Source organism: Diceros bicornis, chromosome 32 (assembly GCF_020826845.1).
Source record: "Diceros bicornis minor isolate mBicDic1 chromosome 32, mDicBic1.mat.cur, whole genome shotgun sequence".
Taxonomy (NCBI): Eukaryota; Metazoa; Chordata; class Mammalia; order Perissodactyla; family Rhinocerotidae; genus Diceros; species Diceros bicornis.
Window position 1 is genome coordinate 20,422,494 of NC_080771.1, and position 27,901 is coordinate 20,450,394.

Sequence of the window (27,901 nt, forward strand, 5' to 3'; positions counted from 1 at the left end):
CGTCTTCATCACTATCATTTATTGAGCACTTACTGTGTTTCAGGCACTATTTTAAGTGCCGTATCTGCCATACCAGTATCTCATTTAATCCTTCCAAGAACCCTATGAGGGAGATACTAATATTATCCCCACTTTAGACATTAGGAGACTGTGGGACAGAGAAGTTAAATAATCTGCCCAAGAGGAGGAAGTGCCACAGTGAGGATTCAGAGCCTGGTAGCCTGGCTCCCAGAGCCTGCCCTTGGCCCAGGCAGGGCTGTTTCTCTAGGAGTTTAATGCAAGGATGCAGAGGGTGTGTGTGTGTGTGTGTGTGTGTGTGTGTGTGTGTGTGTGTGTGTGTGTGTTAAGGGGTGTGTGAGGGACCAGGACGCAGGGATGCAGGACTAGGAAGGATTTTGTGATGCTGTCTGGTCACACCTCATATCTATCTTGTGCATTTTGAATCAAATTTAAAAAGCCAGGAAGTAGGGCTTGAATCACACTTGGGAAACAGTGATCAGTGGCTGTGTGGAGGGTGGGAGATGGAATTGTCCTCTGGAACCTTTACTGTGTTACCACTAATCACTTTAAAACACTTAAACAATTTGGAGGATGTTTTCCTTCCATCCTCAACTATCTCATTTCCTGGTGTGTGCATAAAGTTATCTTTATCACACATGAAAGCTGTTCAATACAAATCTGAAAGGGTGTTTTTGGTTTCCATCCCCACAGCTTCTGTTAGAACAAATGGAAACCATATAGATATACTGACACAATGAGATTAAGGAATTTGTATTGATCACAAAGTGGTTCTTAGTACCAATTCCCAAAACTTAGTCATTTGGCTGATAACTCCACTTTGGGGACCTATATCCCCAGGAAAAATGTAAAAGAAAAGAAAATTAAAACACTTGAATATCCACTTGTTGAATAAGCTCTGATATTAAATCATCAGAGTATAATGTTCTATTAAAAACAACAGGTGTGATATGTAGGCTGGAAATAAGTTGTAAAATAATATCAAAGCCTCGAACCTGTAATCATGTATGCACAATGATTGCTTGAACTCTGAACACTAAGAAGGATCAAAAGAGAGCACAATCTTTATTATACGGCAAAAGGGCTCACTGGGTTTTGTTTTGGTCGCTCATTTTGTTGTTAAGTTTAAACCGCACACTTCCCTCCAAAGGCTGGTGATGCTGACTGGATAGGTTGGACTGTTCAGCCTGTCATATTTCTCCTAAATTATCTCATTTTGTTCTCCATCTTCTTTCCTTTTAGGAGTCTGTCTCTGGAACCCAGGCAGAAGTGCTCACGTTTCCCAGCTCCCACCAAGGTCTCAGAAGACAGAAGAGAGACTGGGTTATCCCTCCCATCAGCTGCCCAGAAAATGAGAAAGGCCCATTTCCTAAGAATCTGGTTCAGGTAGAGAAGGAAGTTCTCTATTTCTCTGGGAGAATTTGGCAGGGAAGGACCAAAGAGAGAAAGGGAAAAGACCTAGTGTTGGGATCCTTCCTTGCTAATTTTATTTCTTTCTGTTTTGTCTTCAGATCAAATCTAACAGGGACAAAGAAACCAAGGTTTTCTACAGTATCACTGGCCAGGGAGCTGATACGCCCCCTGTTGGTGTGTTTATTATTGAAAGAGAAACGGGGTGGCTGAAGGTAACGGAGCCTCTGGATAGAGAAGAAATTGCGAAGTACATTGTGAGTATCTCTTAGAAGCTTGTTAATGATGGGGTCACATCCTTCTAAAATTTTTTGGTCAACCCGTGTCAGAACCCTGGATCAGATGCCCTGGACATGTGAGGAGCTTATTCTGACATCTCTAGACCTGTTGATAAGGAGAAATAACAGAACCACCTGGAAAAATTGGGGGATATTAATTTTTTCCTTGTTAGGAATAAAGGGGGAGAGTCCTTATGCAGCATGCACAAGTTAGACCCAAGATGCCCACCTTCTCTTGGGACTAAAAGTCCCTGACCCCAAAGAAGACGCCAGTGATGATGTGGGGAGCAAAAACCATTTCTGGGTCGTGGTAGCAGTATGAGCTTAGGGAAGCTGGGAGGTAAATCATTGATACCAAATGCAGAAAAATCTGGGGGAAACACTAAGCTGGAGTGGCCAGAGCAAATTTTAATTTGCTTGGAATAAGTCGGGGTGTTTGAGGCTTTATCTCTAGGCCCAGCCCCCAGACCTTGGGTGGGAAATGGACCTCTGACCTGGTGGGTGTGTTCTTCAGCCTATGGGTCTTCACATGTCATGATCTCAACTAGTGTCACGATGTCATTGGAGCAGCAGCCCATGTGTGAGAAAAGTTCTCTGCTGGGTGTGTCCATCCTTGGCGTGGGAGTGGGAGGGAGTGGAGGCCAGGCAGAGCCCACTCTGCTCTGGTCAGACCGCTTCTCCCACCTCTTCTGTCTCGTCAGGGCCCAAGTAACCCTCACTTGGCTCTTGCAGCTCTTCTCTCATGCTGTGTCTTCAAACGGGAATGCAATTGAGGACCCGATGGAGATTGTGATCACAGTGACAGATCAGAATGACAACAAGCCTGAGTTCACCCAGCAGGTCTTTCAGGGGTCTGTCGTGGAAGGTGCTCTTCCAGGTATGTCCAATAATGAGGGGCTGAACACCTAGAAAGACTCTTGATTCTTTGGACCTCAAAGTGTTGGGGCTGGCGTTTGGGCTCAGGCCCTTCATACGGACAGAACTTCTTTGGCAGGAACATTTTAAGAACAAACTTCCCGGATTAATAAACAGATCCTTGCCAGTACCTTAAGCCATTCCTGATCACATTCTTGTATCTCTCCCGTAAAGGTAACCACTCCCCTGACCTTTGTGGTAATCATTCCCTTGTTTATCTTTCACCATGTGTGTATTTACTTCTAGATAATATCTTGTCAGTTTTGCCTGTTTTCAAACTTTATACACATGGAATCACACTGTATGTGTGAAAGAAGTGAGGTACTTCTTTCATTCAACCTTACGTACATAGTGGTTCTTCTGTGTTGTTGCCCATAGCAATTCGTTTTCATTGCTGCATAGTATTCCATTGCATGGATATTTTTATATTTATATAAAACAACTTATCTGTTACACTGTTGATGGAAATTGGGGTTGTTTGAGTTTCTTGTTGTTAGGAACAGTGCTCTCAGAACATTCTTGAATATGTCTCCTGGTGCAGATATGTAAGAATTTCTCTAGGGTATATATCTATGATGGTGGATTGCTCACTTGTATGATCTGTGCACATTCAACTTTACTACATGGTAACAAACTGTTTTCCCAGGTGGTTGAACCAATTTACACTCCCACCAGCAATATATATCCTGGAATGTTAGACTTTTTAGCTTTGGCCAATCTGTTGAGTGTGTAATTATATCTCAATGCAATTTAAAACTGCATTTCTCTGATTATTCATGGGTGAAACAGCTTATCATATGTTTGGCCATTTGGTTTCTTCTTTACGACTTGTCTATTCCAGTCTTTTGCCCTTTTTTTCTCTTGGGCTGTTTGTCTTTTTCCTATTGATTCTTAAAGAGTTAATTAGATGACTGGGAACCAGTCCTTTGTCAGTCACTTGTGTTGTAAATATTTTCTTCCACTTGGAAGGCAATGATCTCAAATGATCGTTCTCTCTGATGAAGCTGTGGCTGAGAAGCCAATTCTGGAAATTTTCTGGGATTTTTCCTGTTTTACATGCCATTCACTCAGTATGAGAGACATGGCACAATGTTCTAGTTTAAGGTTATTTATTCCCCATACTCCTCTTCACCCCCAACCCCCACCCAGAATGTGTGTGGGAAAAGTTGAGTTCTCGGAACACCACTCATTTGGTGGAATGCTTGCTTCCTCCCCTAGCACTTAGTAAGAAATTTGGAAATTAGAGAATGGAGGAGCTGTGCCATGGTAGTATCCCCAGGGCCCCTCCTGTAACGTTCTAGACTCAATTGAGCTGAGTCGTATTGACCAGGCCCCAAAGTGCAGCTTGACTGAATCTTTCTCTCCTTCAACACTTCCAGGAACCTCCGTGATGCAGGTCACGGCCACAGATGCGGATGATGACGTGAACACCTACAACGCCGCCATCGCTTACACCATCATCAGCCAAGAACCCACGCTGCCTCACAACAAAATGTTCACCATCAACAGGGACACGGGAGTCATCAGCGTGCTCACCACCGGGCTGGACCGGGAGGTCAGGGGTCAAGAGGATCCAGAGGATGCTGGGGGCAAATATACATTAGCTACATCCCATGGACGATGCAAAACTCCGCTGAGGCCAGTTGCCACTTCGTATGGTCACGGTCTGAGCTTTGCATGTAAACGTCTGCCCAAAGGTTTTGTGCCAAGCAGATAGGCAGGCAGGCAGCCTGGCATTTAAGCAGATGATAAAATATTCTGTTTCTATGCAGTGGGCTGGGCTGGGCCTGATGTGGCTATTGGTTCTGACACTGGTGTGTTTGATCTCTGCAGAGTTTTCCCACGTATACTCTGGTGGTCCAGGCTGCCGACCTTCAAGGTGATGGCTTAAGTACCACCGCCACAGCCGTGATCACAGTCACTGACGCCAACGATAACCCTCCCGTCTTCAACCCCACATTGGTAATTCCCCAACTCCTTGGATGGTTTCTAAAGAAAGGTCCTTTGTTGTCTCACAACTGCTCAAGAGTGAACCCTTTGAAAACTCTCCCCAGAGTAGTGAACTTTGAGAAGGGAGCAGATTGGGGCGGCACTTGTCTCTGTCCTCTTCAGCCTGGGGCCTATCGGCACAGGTTTGTGAAGCTGCAAAAAACACCTACCGAATTTGTGTCCTCATGATGTGCATCTTGGTAACAAATATTACCGGGTTTTATTTATTCACTGAACAAATATTTTCTGAGTTTATGCCAGGCACGGTGTCAGACACTGGAGATGATATCACAAGCTAGACAAAGATTCTGTTCTCATGGGGTTTCTAGTCCAGCTAGGGAGATGTCAGACAACTTATACAGATTGTTGTGTGTAATTACATTAAATACAGTCAAGGAGAAGGTACTAACAGCCATGTGAAAGAACCTTAAACCTTATTGTATTAGTTAGAAATCAGCTCAATGGTTAGTAACAGAGACTTGACTCTTGTGGTCAAATAAGGTTGACTTTTTCTCTTTTGTCACAAAAAGCCCAGAGGTAGATAGTCCCCTCTGTCAGTAGAGACCACGCCTCCTTTGTCTTGCTATCCCACCATTGTTGGTACATGGCTTCTAGGCTCAATGTCACTTTGTGGCCCAAGATGGCTGCTGGAGCTCCAGCCATATCTCTGCTTCATTCGAGAGGGAGGCAAGGGCAAAGGGTACAAAAGGCATTGCTGCTAAGTTAAGTCCTCTTATTTCTGTGAAGACCCATCCCACAAGTGTTGTTTACATCTTGTTAGCAATTGCTTTCTGCAGAGAAGACTGGAAATAAAGTATTTTATCTGGGTACGTTGCTGCCACCAGCAATGTAGTTAGTGAAGAAGGGGAGAATGGATATTTAGTAGGCGACTAGCCGTGTCTGCCACTCTAACCTGACATTGTGAGTACAAGAAGGCTTCACAAAGAAAGTGAGTAACATTTATAGTAAGACTTGAAAGGAGGTTGGCAAATGTGGGCCAGGGGAGCGTGGAAGAGTGTTCTAGACAGAGGGATCAGCATGTACAAAATGCCCTAAATCAAGAGGAAGCTTGATGCATAGCAAGAACTGAAAAACAGTCAGTGCAGTGAACCAAATGAGGTCAGGTCCTGAAGGACCCTGTAGACTGAGGTAAGAATTTAAAAATTTATCCTGAGTGCAAGGGGGTTTTAAGCAGAGGACTGTAATAACCAGACTTTAGTTTTATGAAAATTACTGGTACCACTGAGAATGATGGGGGGGGAGGGTGGTGGTGGATAAACCACAGTGTCTTGCACTTGACTAAGATCACAGTCAGCAACTTGGCCAGAGTGTGCTGAGGGGCTCGAGAGCCAGGGCCTTGGAAAGCTACTTCAGGGACTCAGGGAGGATGATGCTCTGGAGTGCTCGCTGCTCCGCCGGCTGATGGGAAATAAGGGCCCTGCTTGTAGAGTGGGCACTTCCTCTGAGATTCTTCTTGAAGCTTGGGCTCAGAAAGGATTCCCTTAGTCCCCTGAACCCTGTCTCCACTATCAGGTCTCAGTGTGTCATAAGTGACCCATCTTCTCCTTTGCTCTGCAGTACGAGGGGCAGGTGCCCGAGAACCAGGCTAACGTCCTAATCACCAGGCTCAAAGTGACTGATGCCGATGTTCCCAACAGCCCAGCATGGGAGGCCGTGTACACCATATTAAATGATAATGAGCAGCAATTTGTCGTCACCACAGACCCAGTAACAAATGAAGGCATTTTGAAAACAGCTAAGGTTTGTATGGTGCCTGGCAAGATGCAGAAACTGACAGCCCAGCTAGCTGCCCCCTCCCTTGTCCCCTTGTCTTCTCAGAAGTAGATCAGCGTGGCATTGGCGGGTAGGGGCAGGTGGCTTTCCCAGATTCTGGTGGACCATTTGGGGTTTGTGGTGACTTTTCAGGTTCATGTGAGAAGTCGGGAAGCTCTTTCACAGCACCCTAAAATTGAAGAGGAAGTACCATCTATTTTCTTTCTTTTTTTTTTTTTTTTGTGAGGAAGATCAGCCCTGAGCTAACATCCGTGCTAATCCTCCTCTTTTTGCTAAGGAAGACCGGCTCTGAGCTAACATCTATTGCCAATCCTCCTCCATTTTTTTTTTTTGCCCCAAAGCCGCAGTAGATAGTTGTACGTCATAGTTTCACATCCTTCTAGTTGCTGTATGTGGGACGTGGCCTCAGCATGGCTGGACAAGCGGTGCGTCGGTGCGCGCCCGGGATCCGAACCCGGGCCGCCAGTAGTGGAGCGCGCACTTAACCGCTAAGCCAAGGGGCCAGCCCAAGTACCATCTATTTTATTTTATTTTTTCTTTTTTTTAATTTTTTTAAAAAATTTTATTTATTTTTTCCCCCAAAGCCCCAGTAGATAGCTGTATGTCACAGCTGCACATCCTTCTAGTTGCTGTATGTGGGACACGGCCTCAGCATGGCGGGAGAAGCCGTGCGTTGGTGTGCGCCCGGGATCTGAACCCGGGCCGCCAGCAGCGGAGCGCACGCACTTAACCACTAAGCCACGGGGCGGTCCATATTTTAATAGGCTCTTTCCCTGAAACATTTCCCTACCCCCATATCCATTTTGCAAATGAGAGGAAAAATGGTTTCCTGGTCTCTGCTATTTTGCTGGATTATTTTAGAAGTGGGGCAAATATGACTGTTTTGAAAGATGTCTTGGAAACTTGAATACTAAGATGTTAAGTGATTTCCTTGTTGAAGTTAGTCAAAGAGTTAATAGATCCCTGGATTAGCCCCAAATCTTCAACTTCCTCTTGAGCAAGCGAGCAGACCCTTCATTTCTGAATTACTTAGTGTGTCATCTTGTCTCCCACTTAACATTTGATGTCAACATTTTCTGTTGTTATTCTATCAACAAAAGAAAGAAGCTAATAGTTTGAGTTCCTACCATACACAAGTTCCTTCCTAAAAATTTCCTTACAGCGCCTCTAAGAGGTAGTTCCTTTTCCTACTCATTTATTTAGGTGTGGAAACAGACCCAGAGGTTACATTGCCAAATCACACAGCTAGGAAATGGCCCAGCTGGAATGTGACCTCATTGCTGACTGCTTCTGAACCCCATGTTCTTGCCACTAAACTTACTGGGGTTAGTGAGGTGGACAAGCTGGGTCTTCTGTCCATCTGCTGTCACATGGACAACATGTCATATAGGATGTGAACATCCTTATTCGTCTTGGGTAAATAAATTACTTAATTTGCTAGTGTTTGTTAGCTGAGGTTTGCTGTTGGAGATTTCATGTAATCTTTATTTTTCTCCTGGGGTTCTCAACTCTAATATGGTTGCATGGTAGTCATTGAGAGCTTTTTAAAAATATCAAGGTCCAGGCCCCACCCACAGAGATTGTTATTTACTGGGTCTGGGGCTAGGGCTTTGGGTGTCCATCTTCTTTGCAAGTTCTCAAGTTAATTCTTCTTAATGAGGCCAGATTTGAGAACCACTGGTGTATTGCTAACCAAAAGCAATAGAGGATTTAATTGTTTTCTTTTTTACTAACATAAAATGTTGTGGGGTTTTTTTAACTCATTTTTTTTCTGCCCTTCAGGGCTTGGATTTTGAGGCCAAGCAGCAGTACAATCTATTCGTGACTGTGAAGAATGTGGCCTCCTTTGAGGTCACTCTCTCCACCTCCACAGCCACCGTCACCGTGGACGTGCTGGATGTGAACGAAGCCCCCATCTTCGTGCCTCCCCAGAAGAGAGTGGAAGTGCCCGAAGACTTTGGCGTGGGCCTGGAAATCACATCCTACACTGCCCGGGATCCCGACACGTTTATGGAACAGAAGATAACGTAAGTGTGAGGACTTTTCAACTGACTTGCAGCAACTGGGTGTGTGTATAATATATTTCGTTCATAGCATTTATCATCATCAATCACTGCAAGACCCTTCTCTTGTTTGTCCTTTTTTTTTATTATTATTATTCCTTTTTATCCCCATTCCCCACACTTTTCCATTCCCTCCATAGTCAGCCATTTTAGGTTTACTGTGCTTCCTCCCTTTGAGTTCATGTAGTATAGTAGGCATGTGGTTTTAATTTACAAACATGGTATTGTGTTATAAGTAGCTTACTGTTTTTTCTCTTTTTAAACTTGAAGGCACCTCTATAAATATGTAAATCATAGCTATAGATGCTGAAAACACGTGTACAAACCAACCAACAACACCACCCCTGTGACCAAGTATGATAAAGAATATTCTTTTTTTTTTAAAAGCTGTGAGATTCCTTTTATTGTTTTATTTTTATTTTTTTTGAGGAGGATTGGCCCTGTGCTAACATCTGTTGCCAATCTTCCTCTTTTTTCTTTTTTCTCCCCAAAGCCCCAGTACATAGTTGTGTATCATAGTTGTAATATTGTAGCTCTTCTATATGGGACGCCACCACAGCATGGCTTGATGAGCAGTGAGTAGGTCCGCGCCCAGGATCCAAACCGGTGAACCCCGGGCCTCTGAAGGAGAGCCCACAAACCTAACCGCTGTGCCACCGGGCCAGCCCCCATAAAGAATATTCTTAATCTTTTGAGAGCTGTATCTGACTGCATACATGGTGCTCCAGTGTGACGACAGTGTGACTTAAAGGAAAGACTATTGGAGCACAAATCCAAACATGACATGTGTGTCTTGCTAGTAATAGTACGATTTCCAGAGATAACCAAGGCCTCCGTCAATCTCTCTGCTTCCTCTTCTCAGAGAGATAGATTCCTACCTGTTAATATCTACTCTCTTTAGAAAAAACATTATGCAAATCCAGAGTAGAGTCATGCTTGATAATTGAGCGTGTTCTTGTTTTGGGGGGTGTTTGTGTTTCGGCATTGATGCCTGTGACTTATTAAACATAAACCAAACAGAGTTGAAGTGTGACTTCAACTTCTGAGGTTATTCTTGGAACTGCTAATTCTGCCCTGAATAAAAGAGCTCATAAATAAACTGTGCATGTGCACTGTATGGGGTGAACAGTATAAAGGGTCCAGGGAGTGATCTTTTTTTTTTTTTTTTTTTTTTGTGAGGAAGATCAGCCCTGAGCTAACATCCATGCTAATCCTCCTCTTTTTGCTGAGGAAGACCGGCTCTGAGCTAACATCTATTGCCAATCCTCCTCCCCTTTTTTTTTTTTCCCCAAAGCCCCAGTAGATAGTTGTATGTCATAGTTGCACATCCTTCTAGTTGCTGTATGTGGGATGCGGCCTCAGCACGGCTGGACAAGTGGTGCGTCGGTGCGCACCCGGGATCTGAACCTGGGCCGCCAGTAGCGGAGCGCGCGCACTTAACCGCTAAGCCACAGGGCTGGCCCCCAGGGAGTGATCTTAGTGGCTGCTAGAATCATTGCGTCAAGGCTGATGGGGAATTTTAAAATAGAAGAACCAGGCTGATACCACCCAAACCTCTGAGTGATTTTAACATTTACTAAAGAAGCAAGGACAACATGACATGATGTGCCACTTGATGTGATTCAATAGCATGGACACAGCACCACTTAAGACATATTTTTTGGAGAAAACAAAAGTTGAAACAGAATCTAATCAAGCCTTGGGATCTGATTTTGAAGAAATGCAGAGAATGAAGAAACAGGTTAAACACCATGAGGAAGCAGTCAGCCAGCTACAGAATGTGGGAACCATATGACAAATGACCCAGTTTCTTCAACAAATGGCGAAAGAATGGGGGTGACTGCTATAGAATAAAAGGATATTAAGAGACAAATCAACAATTGTAACGTGTGGACTATGCTTGAATACGGATTCAAACAATCCAGCTATAGAAGACACACTGGAGGCAACTGAGGAAATTTGAACAGACATGGCATTAGTGACATTAAGTCATTAATATTGTTTTTGTTTGTGTTAGTGGCATTGTAATTAAGTTTTTTTAAAGACCTTATCTAGTAGAGATATGTACTGATGTATTTACAGGCGAGACCTTATGATGTCTGAGATTTACTTTAAAATACTCTAATTTTGTACATGTAGTCAATGCACTGCTCATAATCCAGGGATACTTCTAGGCGGTCCAAAATATTAAGGCTGGTAAGATGTATTTTAATCAAAGTTTAAAAGAATAGTGAAAAACCAAAGATGGTATTGTAGGGTTTTTGTTCAGGGATAAAGCCTTGGATTGCATGGTTTCCAGGCTGAGTTGTTTTCCTAGCTTGCAGGAGTGAAATAGGTACTTCAAAGCCTCTCTTTGGGCAAGTTCAGAGACCAGGTCTTAATAGTGTTTGTAGAGGTCCTTACTCCTGGAATAAAGACCACTCTCTGTAGTTCATTGCTTTGCACTTCAAAGAAGTGAGGGTAAGCCCACAGGTATCCAGGGCCCTTTCCTCCTTAGGTCTCTTTGCCTGCCTTACTGAGCGTTTCCATGACTCCAATGGATAACTGGGCAATATATCTCTGTTTTTTCCATGCCTTTGTTTCCTCTGATTGACTGTTTCTGGTTTTCCTAATAAGGTGTTGCTTAACAGGATTCTCTTGGCATTTTGAATAAAATATTATTTTGCTGTGTAAGACCAGAAGGAGCTTTAGCCTCTCTGGCATCTACGATTCAATGCCAACAGTGCAGCCTGCCCCCATGTCACTGTGCCAACCCGAATCTCCAAATGCTCATGGCAGCTGTTGGGGGGGCGCCACTGTTTGAGAACACTACCCTTCGGGGACCTGGTGTGAAAGAATCTGCTTTTTCAAATACATAAGGATCATGGTATTCATTGCTTCAGGCAAGAATTATCCATAGATGTGAAATTGATTGGATGAAAGTTACTTGGTGAACAAGATATTCTCAAATTATCTCCCCTCAGGTTATAGATTAATTGCAAAGTGAAAAAAGGTACCTTTACTATGAAGGCCTCTCCCTTATCCAAGTGATCAAAGTTAACATCACCAATGAAAGAACAAACATCATGTGCCTCCTAATGTGATGCACCAAGAAGGACACAATGTCACTCCTCCCCACCAAATGCATAACTGAATCTAATTATGAGGGAATAATCTGACAAACCCAGACTGAGGGGATTTCTATGAAACAACTGGGCTGCATGTTTCAAAAATGTCAGTGTCAAGAAAGAAAAGAAAAGCTAAGGAATAATTCCACATTAATGGAAACCAAAGAAAGATGACAGCTAAATGTCATGCATGATCCTGGATTGGATCCTGAATTGGTGCAGGGATGCTATGAAGGACAGTTTTGGGCAAATTCACTATATGAATATGTACCATATATTAAATAGTAGTATTATATCAAAGTTATATTTCCTGAAATTGAAAATCAAATTGTGGTTATGTGAAAGAATGCCTCTATTCTTAGGAGATGACACATTGAAGTATTTATGAGTAAAGGAACATGATATCTGCAACTTATTCTCAAGTGGTCCAGCAAAACAAGAAATTATGTACGTTCATGTGAATGTATGTGTATGGCACAATATTAACAACGGGTGAATCTAGGTGAAGGGTGCATGGATGGTTGTCATACTTTTCTGGCAACTTCTGTAGGTTTGATATTTTTTTAAATAAGAAAGTTAGAAGTAAATATATCAATGAAGAGGAACTTGAACCTTCGTCAACTATATGCTGCTTGCTATTCCCATTCTAAGCCATAGCTTGTCCCTTTCCAGGTACCGGATTTGGAGGGACGCTGCCAACTGGCTAGAGATTAATCCGGACACTGGTGCCATTTCCACTCGGGCTGAGTTGGACAGAGAGGACGTTGAGCACGTGAAGAACAGCACATACACGGCCCTCATTATAGCCACGGACAACGGTAAGGACACCCTTGGCATTCGGCCTTTGCTTCCTTGCCCTCATCCTTCTTTTTGGACAGACGAGTTCATTCTTTTTCTTTTATTCTTAAACAAAAGCGCTGTCATTGTCAAAAATGCAAATAATTTGGGTCAAGCAGAAGTTCCTTTTCACCACTTCTCTATAGCTGAATCCACCCCTTTCCCATACCCGAACCCACCCCTTCCCCCTGGAAGCCAGAACACCTGGGTTTAGATCCTACGACCAAAGCTTAATACCTGTGTGACCTTGGACTTATTACCTAATTTTTTTGTCCCTCAATTCCTTTATCTGACAAAATGATAATACCTCATCTGGATTAAATGTGTTAATTTATGTAAAAGTGCCAGAAGAATGCCAGCTACATAGTACATGCTCTGTAAGGACTATCATTATTTTTGTCGTCATCCTCAGTGAAGTATGGCTCTTTCCAGACTGTTTCCATGTATCTGAATACATTTAGAAATATAGTTTATTATAAAACCACTATCTGGTTTATAGCTTTTTGTTGTTGTTTTTATTATAAAAACTATTATCTTATTCATGTTGTTTCAAATGAAAAAAAATTTTTTTTACTTGACAATATGTCTTTAACACAAAGATCTATGTTGGCACATTATAGATGTACCTCTTTAATGACACGACCTTATCTGGACATAGCATCATTTAATTCTTCACACATTAAAGGACACTGGGCTTGTTTCCAACTGTTTCTTATTTCCATGAGTGATGAGTAAACATTCTTGTTCATGCCTCGATGTACAAGTATTTCCCTTGGAAAGATAATCAGAAGCAGAATTACTGTTAAAGAGACCTGCCAGCTTCTTGTGATTAATTGTCTTCCCCTCTCTTACTCCCTAACATCCCATGATAGTAATTCCAGGTTTGATAGTCTGGAAAGCAGAGGGCAGGGCAAGTTAGGCCATGATGGGGCTCCATCCGCAGAACCCTTTTGCGTGAAGGGAAAGCTAGCCCATTGCTTCAGCTGCAGTGCTACACTGGCCAGCTGTGGCTGTGTGGGAGTTCCCTAGCCTGGCCTGGGGGTGAGTTGAGGAAATGGCAGTATACCTAGGGGCAGCCGGGAAGCAAATATTTTAGCCTCTGCAGGCCGTGTAGTCTCTGTTGCCGCTGTAGCCTAGCAGCAGCCATAGAAAGCTGTACAGGAGTGAGCATGTCTGTGTTCCCAATTTGGCCAGGAGGCCTTAATTTGCTGACTCCTGACCTAATAGCAAAGGCTACAGTGTGACGGTTCTGAACGATTCTCTCAAGTGTTACTTTGATTGTGCATGACTCAACACTTTTTAATGTAAGCTCTAAGAGGAGAATGAGGTTTCTTCAGAAACTATCAGCTCATTTAAATTTTTTGAAAGTCTTTTTTTCGTTAGAAAGAAGTTTTAAATGACACCTGCTCATTTTTTTAAAAAATGTTTCACATGATAAGGTAAAAAGATCCATCTATGGGTGAATAGATAAACAAAATGTGGTATACACATACAATGGAATATTATTCGGCCATAAAAAGGAAGGAAATCCCATCACATATTACAACATGGATGAACCTTGAGGGCAGTATGCTAAGTGAAATAAACCAATCACAAAAAGACAAATACTGTATGATTCCACTCGCATGAGGATTAAAGTAGTCAAATTCATAGAAACAGAAATAGAAGGGTGGTTGCCAGGGACTGGGGAGGAGGGGAAATGGAAATAGGGAATTGTTTAATGGGTACAGTTTCAATTTTGCAAGATGAAAAGTTCTGGAGATCTGTTTCATAACAATGTGAACGTTCTTACACTATCGAACTATACACTTAAAAATGGTTAAGAAGGTAAATTTTATGCTATTTTTTTTTTAACCACAATTTTTTTTAAAAGGTAAAAAGAAAAAAATAATCACTACTGTCTTGCCACCCAGGTATACCTATTTTTAGGTTTGGGGTATATTCCTCTAGGTTTTTTTTTTTCCCTATAATATACTAATATGATGATGATTCCTTGAGTATCTACTTTTTCTACTACCATATCCTGGGTGCTGTTTCAGGATGTAAAAGAAATGCAAATGGAAGTGTGTATGAACTTCCAAACCTATTTTGAAAAGCAACTTGCAGCCATTAAAAAAGACTCAACCCTTAAAACTATAGAAGTTCAGAAAAGGAAGAACTGGGGGCCAGCCTTGTGGCGTAGCGGTTAAGTGCGCGCGCTCTGCTGCTGGTGGCCCGGGCTCGGATCCCAGGTGTGCACCGATGCACTGCTTGTCAGGCCATGCTGTGGCGGCATCCCATATAAAGTAGAGGAAGATGGGCACGGATGTTAGCCCAGGGCCGGTCTTCCTCAGCAAAAAAAGAGGAGGATTGACGTGGATGTTAGCTCAGGGCTGGTCTTCCTCGCAAAAAAAAAAAGAAAAGGAAGAACTGGTAGGGGGCAATGAGGACTTCTTGGGGTGGTTAAAATTTAATGGATGAATAGAGATACATGAAGAAGAGGAAGGAGGGTATCCTTGGTGTGAGGAATAACTTGAATAATTGTTATCAAAGTGGGAATAAGCATGTCAGAGACCTGCCTAACCAGGAGTGAAGGTGCCCTGGGATTGGCAGGCTGGGAAGCTCCATGGGCAGGGTGGGGCATAGCAATGGACCCCTGACGAGCCAGGACAAGATTTGGATTCAGTCTGATGGGAGGCAGTAGGGATTCATCAATGTTCCCGAGCTGTGAGATTTCCTATGTATTTTCTTTTAGGTTCTCCACTTGCTACTGGAACGGGAACTCTTCTCCTGATCCTTTCCGATGTGAATGACAATGGCCCCGTACCAGAACCTCGAAATACGGACTTCTGCCAGAAGGATCCACAGCCTCGTGTCATCAAAATCATTGATCCTGATCTTCCCCCCAACACATCACCCTTCACAGCAGAACTAACACATGGGGCAAGTGTTAACTGGACCATTGAGTACAATGACCCAGGTGGGAACTTGAGTCATATTTTGGAAACTTTGTTCCAACCACCATGCTTCCCCTGCTGCTTCCCCCTCCTGAATTTCTCTTCTCTTCTTCCAGACGTCACCCTTTTTGTTTGGTGCTTGTTTCCTCATCCTTTCTACATTTGAGGCGTTCCACCAAAGGTCCCTTTCCTCTCCTGGTACCTGAATCTGTGACATACTGCCCAGTAATCTACAACCCAGGCAGCTCTTTTTCTTTACTCAGCTTTGGAATGTCTTTAATTCCCTAATAATTTTATTCTAGAGTGAACTTTTTTTTCTCCCCCAGTCTCATCGTTTATTTTTGTTGCTTCCTTCAGCCCATGAATCTCTCATTTTGAAGCCAAAGAAAGCCTTAGAGTTGGGCGACTACAAAATAAATCTCAAGCTCACGGATAACCAGAACAAAGACCAAGTGACCACCTTAGATGTGATTGTGTGTGACTGTGAAGGGGCTGTCAACACCTGTAAGAGGCACATGCCTTATGCCGAAGCAGGATTGCCGGTTTCTGCTGTTCTGGGGATTCTTGGAGGCATCCTTGCTTTGCTAAGTAAGTACAGCTGGCAGGTGTTTCAGCCTCTGACTTTGAAAATGTCAGAGGTTTATCTCTTATTGAATGTTTCAGATTAAGTGGTGGAAGACTGGAAGGCAGCCCTGTTCCATTAAGTCAGCAAGGGACCCAGTCCTATTTTGTTCTTTTATCCATCAGGGCAGTGCTTCTCAAGCCCAAGTGCAAACAAATCACCTGTGCCTCTTTGTAAAATGAGAATCCTGATCCAGTAGATCTGGGGGGGCCTCAGATTCTGCATTTCCAACTAGCTCCCAGATGATGCTGATGTTGCAGGTCCTTGGACCCATACTCAGAGCAGCAAGGCTGTGGGGGGGGTGCTGTCCTCATCAGCACGATCATAGCTAGCCAGCTCACCACCACCACCTCCACATTCCATCCTGGAGGAGGGATGACAGACGGAGTGGAAGGCACTTATCTGGGAATTGCACATTATCATCTCCACTCACATCCCACTGGCCCAAACACAGCCACACCTAGTTGCAAGGGAGCCTGGAAGCTCCCGCTCTTAACTGGGCAACCATGTGCCCACTTAACACTTGGCAGGGGGTGAGAGTGAGGTAAACAGTGAGTATCAGTGACTGAAAGGAGGAAGGGGAAAAAGGGTACTGAGGAAAATTTGGCAGTTTCTGTTATAGTCCTTGAAACTGGTATCACCCAAGCCCACCTGTAGACTGATCCCTAGGGTTGACACAGATGCCATTATGGTTTCCAAAAGCTAGTGATGGCAAGTCAATTAGAAAACTTTTAAAGATAGTGTATAATTAGGGGCTGGAAATGGTCATGAATGCCTTTGCAGTCGGAAGAGGGGGCTGCTTGCTAATTGAGTCTCAAGGAAGGTTTGGTGGAAGATATAGGTAGGATGGTTGGGCCACAGGGGCTGGTGGAACCCAGATAGTCAGAGGGGCATTCGTGAAGGTTCCCACACTAGCCAGGGCACAGAGAGGAAGGCTTGATTGGACTGTGTAGGACAGAGAGGAGGCCAACCTGGCTGGAGAAGAAGAAAGTTCTTAAAGGCAGCAGTGGGATCAACTCGGAGGCTTTCACTTGAGACTCCGCATGGGCGTGTTGATCTTGCTGCTTGCTGCTGCAGCAGCTTTGGGAAGGGGTTATCTCTTGGCCTTCAGGAATGCTGGTAGTGTATCCCATTTGCTCCTGCTCTCTGCTGCCTGTGTCCTCTCAAAACTGAAGGAAGGAGAGTGTTGTTGAGAATTCAGCAAGCTTTCTGGACCTTTGTTCCTCCAGGATTTACATGGCTCTACTGCCCCCATGGGATTAGGTTAAGTCACTGTCCTATGCACAACAGAAGCCTTGCCTGCCTGCCCACTTACTTCCCACCAAATTATATTTGAATCGGCCAGTATGCTTTGGGAAAGTGATTACTGACTAGTACTGTCATTCTGAGAAAAATACTAAAGATAATAGTTATACTTAAAATATTGACTTTTTAATAATAGCATTACTTAAATTTGCTATGGGTATATTTCATCAGATATGGGGGCCCAGCACAACATTTCCAAATGTTCAAATGTGGAACAACATTTAAAGCAGAAGCAATGTCAGGATTCAGATTTCCGACTTCTTGTTCCTTATGGGCAAACACACAACTCACACTTCTAAAGCATGTTGGAGAGAGACACCAGGCGATGAAGGTTTTCGTGTAGTCCATCAATATTTGATTGCTTACTTTGCACCAGGCTTTGTGTCAGACACTGAGGATGCTGGGGTGGGGTGGTGATTCCTGAAGTGATAACAATCTGCTATATTTTGGTTACTTTCCTTTAAGTAACATTTAATTAATGTTTGATAAGAAGCGTCCTTTTGGAAACAATAACCTGCCTCTGGCTCTCACTTGCTCTAAGTTCCACATGGATGGGGACTGTTTGCACCTTGAGTTGTCTTCAGTGCTGTATCCTCAATGCTGAGACAGGCCTTGGCCCACCTAGCAAGTACTCGTTATTCCTGGTCAAGGGAGTTAATGTTGCTTATCTGGATAAGGTCTTGGAATCTTTCTGATTTCAGAAACAATAGGTAGGTTGAGTACTTCTAAGAAATCTTTTCCCCAAGTTTATGCAACCTCTTATTTCAATGCAATAATGCTTCACTAGGGTGTCATATGTAGGTACTTGGGCACAAACATCTAGAAAGAAAACACACTGAATCATATTTGTTTTCCATTCACAGTAAATAGTTTAATATTTAAAAAAGTAAATGTTAATCGTATATCTCCTAGAAATATTCCAAGATCAGATGAAAACCTTGGAAATTAAAGAGATTTTAAAGCTTGCTTTTATGTTTTATCTTAAGATAAGGAATATACCAGGTGATTTTATAATCTGCGCCTCACATCCTGTAGCTGATTAACAATAATGAGTGTGTATCAGTCACATTTAGGCTGACCCAGCCCTGCTCACAAACCTTCAATGGCTCCACCTCACTCAGAATCAAAGCCAAAGTCCTTCCAGTGGTCCACACGTCTCTGCTGCCCCGCTGACCTCCTCTCCACTAATTTCCCCCTCGGTCACTCTGCTAAGCCACGCTGGCCTCGCCTTTCCTTGATCACACCAAGCGTGCTCCTATCTCAGGGCCTTTGCCCCTACCATTTCCTTTGCCAGAAACACTTCCCCCCAGATTTTGGGAAATGACTGATTGCTTTAGACTCACTTACAGAGCACAGTTGAATTCACATAAAATTGTCCACTGTGTTACATTGCATATATTAACTTCAGGAATGTGAGCGTCACCATGTGGGTTGTCTTACAGCCATCTGCCTGGTATGCAAGGCAGTGGCACTCTGTGATAGCTGCTGCTTATGGCCTTCTTGACCTGTGGCTCTCATCGCGTTCTCTTCCCCTCTCCAGTCCTGATTCTCCTGCTTCTGCTGTTTCTTCGGAGGAGAGGGGCTGTCAAGGAGCCCTTACTGCCCCCAGAAGATGACACCCGGGACAACGTCTATTACTATGACGAAGAAGGAGGTGGAGAAGAAGACCAGGTGCGTTTTTAAAGCCCTGGTAAAAAGCTTAATGGTGTTCTCTTTATTTGGAAGAAGCAATGATTAGGAGAAGGCAGACATTTGACATAGCTCTCTGTCACTTTGTGTATTATTTTTTTAAGGCCTTACCCAAGAAAACAGACGTTGTCATTGGCTATCATCATCAATACAACATTGCTAACATTTACTGATTGCTTACTGTTCTGCACCCAGTTGAATGAACAGAGGCCCAGAGCGGTTAAGTAACTTGCCCAACGTCACACAGCTAGGGAGAAGTAGAAGCAGGTGGTCTGACTGCAGAACCTACTCTCATCTCTATTCTCAGGACATGGACTTCAATCAAATTATCTTTGATAGAAAGCAACTGATCCATTTTAATTTTGTTTCCCTTGAGTTTTTAACTATGCCAAACTGTTTTTTGCTTTTTGAGGATGTTAAATCTTTAGGCCTTATTTATTTTCCCTGAGTTTGTAGACAGTCTTAACTTGCATTACCCTGGAATTTTCCAGAGAACTTTTGAAAAGCTATTCTATTTAGAAAGGAAACCATGGGACCCATCACAGTGTCCTGCTTTTGACTCAGGCCATGCAGTGAGGCACATTTGCTGAGCTCTGTGGTCTGGAAGAATAGCCATTGATCAGAATTTCAGTGCTTGCTTTGTACAACATACAGGAGGTATAGAGAAATATAAGATGTGGTTCCAGATTTCAAGGTGCTTCTAAGTCTAGTTGGGGGGTACCAGATAAACTGTATCAGTGAGCTGTTACCACAGTAATGCTGTGTAACAAACAACCCCAGAATGTCAGTGGCACACACCCATCAGCATGCCTTTGTGGGTTAGCTGGACAATTGCCGATCTCAGCTAGGGTCTTAGTCTGCTCAGTCTGCTCTAACAAAATACCACAGACTGCGTGCTTATCAACAACAGAAGTTCATTTCTCACAGTTCTGGAGGCTGGGAAGTCCAAGATCAGGGCACCAGCAGATTTGGTGTCTGGTGAGGGTCTGCCTCCTGGTTCATACATGGTTCTTCTCACTGTGTCCTCACACGGCGGAAAGGGCGAGGGAGCTCTAGGGTGTCTTTTATTTTATTTTATTTATTTTTTATTTTTTGTGAGGAAGATCAGCCCTGAGCTAACATCCAATGCCAACCCTCCTCTTTTTGCTGAGGATGATTGGCCCTGGGCTAACATCCGTGCCCATCTTCCTCCACTTTATATGGGACGCTGCCACAGCATGGCTTGACAAGCGGTGTGTTGGTGCGCGCCAGGGACCTGAACCCTGGGCCGCCAAAGTGTAGCTCATGCACTTAACCACTGTGACACCGGGCTGGCCCCTAGGGTGTCTTTAAGGAACGGGCACTAATCCTATTCCCAAGGGCTCCACCCACCCTCATACCTAGTCACCTCCCCAAAGCCCCACCCCCAAACACCACCACCTTGGGGATTAGGTTTCACCATGTGAAATCTGGGAGGACACAAACATTCCATCTATGGCAGCTAGGCTCGCAAGAATCTGCAAGTTGGCTGGGGCTCAGCTGATCTGAGCTGGGTTTGGCTGAATGGCTCTATGCTGCAAGTTGTGTCCAGGACTGTCCTGGGCAATTCTTTGTACCAGCAGGCTAGTCCAAAGTACATAGCCTTTGCCTATGTCACATGTGTTAATGTCCCATTGGCCCAAGCAAGTCACATAACAAAGCCCAACATTCATGGATTTCAGTTCTTCTCGTGGAGGGTATGCTGGGAAGGGAGTGAATATTTGCTGAATAATAATCTAATAATTATACCCTATGAAACGTTAATAAGGGACAAAGTCTACATCCATACCCACAAGAGCTCTTCACAATCCTTTTATGCTATATTTTCTTCCAGTGGTATTTTGGAGACTCTTAGGTTGAAAACAGTCATTTCGGATTACAATGGCCCATGCTCGTAAATATACAGTTGTTAGTTAAGGTATTATCCAATACCATAGTCTATAAACCAAATACAGCCCTGTGTTTCTGACTGTTTCTTTTTACTCTTTGCTATGCTTGTGTCTTTTTCTCTAAAGGACTTTGACTTGAGCCAGCTGCACAGGGGCCTGGATGCTCGGCCCGAAGTGATTCGCAATGATGTGGCGCCAACCATCATGAGTGTGCCCCAGTATCGGCCCCGCCCTGCCAATCCTGATGAAATTGGAAACTTTATTGATGAAGTAAGTAAGCAAAGTCAAAAGCCAAGGTTCACCTCATCTCTAAACTCAGAAAGGAGCAGTTGTGTCAAAAGTGAGACAAAGTCTTTAGATTCTTCCCTTTACCACATTTTCACCTTGCCCAAGCTCTATTTTTTATTTGTGTTGCATCTGAATTTCAGAACTAATGGCACTTCCAATTGGTCTTACTGATTTTGTGAAGTCCATATGGCAAAATCAAGAATTGCTTGGATGGATTTAGTGGAACTAGAAATGAAACTAAAGAGATTCAAAGCAGATCCAATTTGGTTTCATTAATGGGTCTCTTTTCCCCTGCATCCCACAGCTGGTTGGGATGTAATGTTAAATGTGAATCACAAGTCTACCTGAGGGTCATAAAAATAGCATCCATATTGTATATGTCAGAAATGCATTCAGCTATAAATACCAGAAGCTTAGATATGGGTAGATTTGCCTCGTACAAGTAGAAGGCTGGGGTAAACAGTCCAGGCTTGTGCATCAGCCTTTTCTACCTTTCTGCTGCATAATCCAAGCACGTAGGTCCTTGTTCTCAGGGTTATTGCCTCATGATCACAAGATGGTTGCTTGGGCCGGCCCCATGGCTTAGCGGTTAAGTGCGTGCACTCTGCTACGGGCGGCCTGGGTTTGGATCCCGGGCGTGCACCGACGCACCACTTGTCTGGCCATGCTGAGGCGGCGTCCCACATACAGCAACTAGAAGGATGTGCAGCTATGACATACAACTATCTACTGGGGCTTTGGGGAGAAAAAGGAGGAGGATTGGCAATAGACGTTAGCTCAGAGCCGGTCTTCCTCAGCACAAAGAGGAGGATTAGCATGGATGTTAGCTCAGGGCTGATCTTCCTCACAAAATAAATAAATAAATAAATAATTAAAATTAAAATTTAAATAAATAAATAAAATACAAGATGGTTGCTACACTTTCAGGCCTTATGTCTGTATTCCAGTAAAGAAGTAGGAATGGCAGAGCAGAGAGCAAAAATCTTGATTCTAGTCAACTGTTATGCAAGAAGGGAATTCATCCTACATGTTATTGTCCAGAACTGTCACAAGATTGTCTCTGTCTGCAAGGGAGGGTGAGAAATAAGGCATTAAATTAATTAGCTTAGGGTAAGACGAGGAAGAATTTGGTTTGGGGTTGAGCAAAGAACCAAGCAAGACAATAGTCCAGCGGGGTCTGGATCTTAGAGAAAATTGGGAACAGGAAAGGCCAGTTTAAATCAACCCTTTTAGGTACATCTGACTTCAGGTCCTTTCCTCCATTCTCATTCCTTGTGTGTCATTGTATCTGATTGTAGCTTCGTTTTTTAATTACAAAAATAATGTTTGCTATTTTAAAAATATAAATTATGAAAATGTATATCAAGGGAAAAAATGCAAATCCTTTTTCTGTTCCCCCAACCCTACTCATCAGAGTTAACTGTTAACAGTTTGGCATTCATCTTTTCTGACCTTTCTGGGAGGAAATGCTTTAGACCAGTATGACTGCCCTCATTGTTCTCAGCCTCTGTCCATCCTGGTTGGTTGGTGCTTATATCTTCCTTGCCTACACATAATTACCATTACATTCTGCATATGTTCCCGTAACTTTCTCTTCTCATCAACAATACATCATGCCCGTCTTCCATGCCAGTTTGTATAAATCTACCTTGTTGCTGTTGATTGCTCCTGGTGTTCTATAGGATGGTTGCATTGTTGTGCATGCATGTCACTTGAGGGACCAAGAGAAGGCATCTTGCCTAAGATGACAGTTGTCTGACTCCTTTCATTGAAAGATCCTACTGTCTTCCTTCTTCTTTAGAACCTGAAGGCAGCTGATAGTGACCCCACTGCCCCCCCTTACGACTCTCTGCTCGTGTTTGACTATGAAGGAAGCGGTTCCGAAGCTGCTACTCTGAGCTCCCTGAACTCCTCAGAGTCGGACCAAGACCAGGACTATGACTACCTGAACGAGTGGGGCAATCGCTTCAAGAAGCTGGCGGACATGTATGGAGGTGGCGAGGACGACTAGGGGACTTGAGACAGATGGGGAAAGAGATGGGTCCCTATACTCAAGGGATGGCAAATGCAGGCATAATGTTTCTGGAGGTTTTTCAGCTCCCTTCACTTGATGAGCTTCTGGGGAAGAGAGACTGATCAGCGATGTAGTTAGGGTAGTTAGGATTTCCACTTTATAGATCTAATCTGTGTGTTAGAAAGATTTTGACTTATTCGTTGAATCTGTTTTTTCTTTCATCACTCTTTACATGGTGATGATGTCCAGAAGACCCCCAAATGTTAATATTTCAGAAAAATAGCTTCAACCTCAGAAGGTTGTGCTAGCAACTTGCAGATTTCCTTAAGGGCTTTGTCTCACTTTTAAAAGGAAGGGGAGGGGTCAACTGCCCTATTGTTTTGTATATATAAAAAATTGTGTCCTTTTCTTCTCCTGTCACTGCACTGGTGTCCCATGTTCTAATATCCACTCTTACTCCTTCTGAATTGACATTGTCCCGGACAGGAGTTCTCTGATGCAGAAATTATTGGGCCCTTTTAGGGCAATAGCCTTGTGTCTTAGTCTGGCCATATCTTAACACCTTGAACGGTTTTCCTTTTCCATCTCCTGAGGATGTAACTTGAAATGGGCATCCATCCATTTACCTGTTCAGATTAAGAATCTTTGTTATGTGAATGTCATTATAGATACTTTAGTTCTAAACAGGGAGTTTTGACCAGAAAATGTGAGTTTTCAGGTGCCACTTAACTGTTCATGTTCATTCATCACTAAAACAAGAGTGATATATTCCAAGACTCAGGATAGTGCCTAAAGTGCTGCAGCCAAAGACAGAAGATGGCTTGTCACAGCAGAGGGGGAACATGAAAAGGGGGCTTGGAGATGGCAGGAGAGAGTGTCATTGAGCTTGGCAATTTGCCAAACTGAGGCTAGCGATGTTTGAAGTGGTTTTACCTCCAGCCCTGAAAATTCTGGAGGAATGGAGGAATCTCAACATGTATGTCCTACTAAAATCCTTACACTACAGTTTGTACCTGAAGCCCAGAATCTGCAAGTGCCTGCCTTTGTTGATGTCCACAGAAAATGCTAGCTGATCTGGACACATTTGCCCCAAATTCCAACTGTACGTAGAAAACTTGAGGATATTAAAAATCCAAATTTTTTCTTACGAGCGGGAACTAAAAACTACTTTGAAAGGTGTTAGCCAGGGGAGGTGGAGGTAGGGGAACATTGATTTGGATCTTTCAGTTGAAAAGTGATCTTCAAGAAACTTTTGACAACCATAGAAAAGAATTTTATCTGAATTGCTTTATGGTCTGTCAACTGTCTTTAGAAGAAAAAAAATCATCCCTACAATCACTTCTTGGAATTGTCTTGATTTTTCAGCAATTTAAACTCTATCTAATATAGTTCTGTGTAGAGAATGTCACTGTGGTTTTGAGTGTACGTGTGTGTGGGTGGTGATAATTTTGTATTTTCTTTGGGAGTGGAAAAGGAAAACAATTCAAACTGAGAAAATTATTCTTAAATATTCATTTTTATAAATTGTATTAAAGAATTTTGTTAAATCATTGTCAAACTTGTTTTATTTGACACCACCACAATTCCAGGCAAGACTAATGGTAGATGAGCTCAGTTGAAACATGGAGAAAGAAGTTTTTCTTTCTTTCTTTTTTTTTTTTTTTTTTTTTTTTGTGAGGAAGATCAGCCCTGAGCTAACATCCATCACCAATCCTCTTCTTTTTGCTGGGGAAGACTGGCCCTGGGCTAACATCTGTGCCCATCGTCCTCTACTTTATATGGGACGCCGCCACAGCATGGCTTCACAAGCAGTGCGTCAGTATGTGTCCAGGGTTCTGAACCTGCGAACCCCGGGCTGCCGAAGCGGAGTGCACACACTTAAAACTTAACTGCTACACCACCAGGCTGGCCCCAAGAAGCTTCATATTAAAATGACGTCTTTAGAACTTTGTGTCATTCTATTGGGGCAGAATGAGGGGAAACTGCATTCACAAGGTTATTTTATTTGAAGAAGATCCATCCATATGGCATGTGGTGGAACCAATTAAGTTCCCTTGTCAGTGGGAGACTGCTGTGGGCTGAGCTGAGGGACAGAAGCAGGGCTTCAAACAACCTTTAGTCAGTCAGCAAAGTTAATATAGGCCAGTGGTTATCCAGCAGGGAGGACTGTGGCCCCCTCCCCTAGGGGACGGTTGGCAACTTCTGGAGATAGTTTTGATTGTCATGACTGGGGAGGTGCTACTTTGAGTCCCTGTTTTCATTTCTGGATATATACCTAGGAGTGGAATTACTGGGTCATATGGTAATTCTATGTTTCGCTTTTTGAGAAACTGCCAATGTATGAACCTTGATTGGATCCTGGAGTGAAAATTAAAAACTAAAATACATTTTTTGGAAATTGGGGAAATTTTAATATGGATCCTATGATGATATTCCCAAATGAATATTAATTTTCTTCGGTACAATAGTGACGGTTCACCAGGGAAACTCTTAGGAGATAAATCATGAAGAATTTAGGGATAAAGTCTTATGATGTCTGGAAATTAACTTAAAAATGGTTCAACAAAACATATCGAGAGAGCACAAAAGCAAATGTGGAAAAATGATCCCAATGACTGAATCTAGGTGAAATGTATATAAGTGCTCATGTACTACTCTTTCAATTTTTCTTTGGGTTTAAAATATTTCAGAATAAAAAGTTGAGTAGAAATAAGGAAACCAGAAATGAACCCTCTCATATGTGGTCAAATGGTATTCAACAGGTTGCTGAGATCATTCTCTGGGGAAAGGACAGCGTTTTCAACAAATGGTGCTGGGAAAATTGAGTGTCCACATGCAGAAGAATGAAGCTGGACCCTTGCCTAACACCACATACAAAAGTTAACTCACAACGGGGCCAGCCCGGTGGCATAGCGGTTAAGTTAGCAGGTTCTGCTTTGGTGGCCTAGGGTTCACCAGTTCGGATCCTGGGCACGGACCTACTCACCGCTCATCAAGCCATGCTGAGGCGGCGTCCCACGTAGAAAAGCTACAACTATGCACTGGGGCCCTGGGGAGAAAAAAAGAAAAAAGAGGAAGATTGGCAACAGATGTTAGCAACGATGTTAGCTCAGGGCCAATCTTCAAAAAAAAAAAAAAAAAGTTAACTGAAAATGGATCAAACACTTAAATGTAAGGGCTAAAACCGTAAAACTCTTAGAAGAAAACAGGGAAAAGCTTCATAACATTGGATTTGGCAATGATTTCTTGGATATGACCAAAAGCACAGGTAACAAAAAATAGATAAATTGGACTTCATTAAATTAAAAACTTTTATGCATCAAAGGACACCATCAACAGAGTAAAAAGGTAACCCACAGAATGGAAGAAAATATTTGCAAATCATATCTGATAAGGTAGTACTATCCAGAATATATTTTAAAAATTCAGCAAAAAAAAATCCAATTCAACAATTGGCAAAGGATTTGAATAATTTCTTCAAAGAAGATATGCAAATGGCTAATAAACACTGTAAAAGACTTCAACATCATTAGGGAAATGCATTCAAAACCACAATGAGATACCACTTCACATTTAGTAGGATGGCTATTATAAAAAAAAAAAAGTTGGCAAGGATGTGAAGAAATTGGAACCCTTGTGCATTGCTGGTAGGAATGTAAAATGGTGCAACCTCTGTAGGAAACAGTATATCAGTTCTTAAACAAGCTAAACATAGAATTACCATATGATCCAGCAATTCCACTTCTGGGTATAAACACTAAAGAATTGAAAGCAGGGACTCAGATATCTGTACACCCATGTTCATTGCAGCATTATTCATAATAGCTAAAAGATGGAAACAACCCAATGTCCGTTGACGGATGAGTAGATAAACCAAATGGTTTATATATACCATGGAATATCATTCAGCCTTAAAAACGAGAGAAATTGTGATACATGCTACAACATGGGTGAACCTTGAAAACATGATAAGTGAAATAAATCTACACAAAATGACACATATGATTCCATTTAGATGTGGTATCTAAAATAGTCAAATTCATAGAGACAGTAGTATAGAGGTTACCAGGGGCTGAGGAGAGGGGAATGGAGAATTATTTTTTAATGGATACAGTTTCAGTTTGGGGTGATGAAAAAGTTCTGCAGATGAGTACTGTTGATGGTCGCATAGCACTGTGAATGTACTTATCGCCACTGCATTATACACTTAAAAATGGTAAATTTTAGGGGCCAACCCAGTGGCATAGTGGTTAAGTTTGCGTGCTCTGCTTCAGCGGCCCGGGTTTTGCAGGTTCGGATCCCGGCGCAGACCTACGCACCGCTTATCAAGTCATGCTGTGGCGGCGTCCCATATATAAAGTAGAGGGAGGTGGGCAGGGATGTTAGCCCAGGGCCAATCTTTCTCAGCAAAAAACAGGAGGATTGGCAACGGATGTTAGCTCAGGGCTAATCTTCCTCACACACACACACCCCCACACACACACACAAAAAGGTAAATTTTATGTCATGTGTATTTTATCACAATAAAAAAAAGGGAAAAATAGAATGAAGACAAAGTTAAATTGTTCTATAGAGAATGAAGTTAAACTGTTTTCACAGTACCTACCATGTGCAAAAGGCTGTGCCAGCAGGGAAATGTGACTTCTGAAAAGGGCTACAAGGAAGGTAGCGGCAGCCAGCCAGGATCCTGGCCAATGGGAGGCCTGGAGAACAGTGCCTCCGTTTCTCG

The 27,901-nt window shown here is 43.0% G+C and overlaps 1 protein-coding gene across 1 annotated transcript in view; it reads left to right on the forward strand.

Moving 5' to 3' along the window:
• Positions 1-23,169, forward strand: part of CDH1 (cadherin 1) — a 73,777-nt gene extending 50,608 nt beyond the window's left edge. The window contains exons 4-16 of the mRNA XM_058528126.1: positions 1,261-1,404; positions 1,530-1,685; positions 2,439-2,583; positions 4,001-4,176; positions 4,455-4,583; positions 6,189-6,371; positions 8,187-8,431; positions 12,247-12,392; positions 15,146-15,370; positions 15,705-15,935; positions 18,815-18,945; positions 20,997-21,140; positions 22,960-23,169. Coding sequence (XP_058384109.1) covers positions 1,261-1,404; positions 1,530-1,685; positions 2,439-2,583; positions 4,001-4,176; positions 4,455-4,583; positions 6,189-6,371; positions 8,187-8,431; positions 12,247-12,392; positions 15,146-15,370; positions 15,705-15,935; positions 18,815-18,945; positions 20,997-21,140; positions 22,960-23,169 — 2,265 coding nt within the window. The remainder of the gene's footprint in view (positions 1-1,260; positions 1,405-1,529; positions 1,686-2,438; positions 2,584-4,000; positions 4,177-4,454; positions 4,584-6,188; positions 6,372-8,186; positions 8,432-12,246; positions 12,393-15,145; positions 15,371-15,704; positions 15,936-18,814; positions 18,946-20,996; positions 21,141-22,959) is intronic.
• The last annotated feature ends 4,732 nt before the right edge of the window (positions 23,170-27,901 follow it).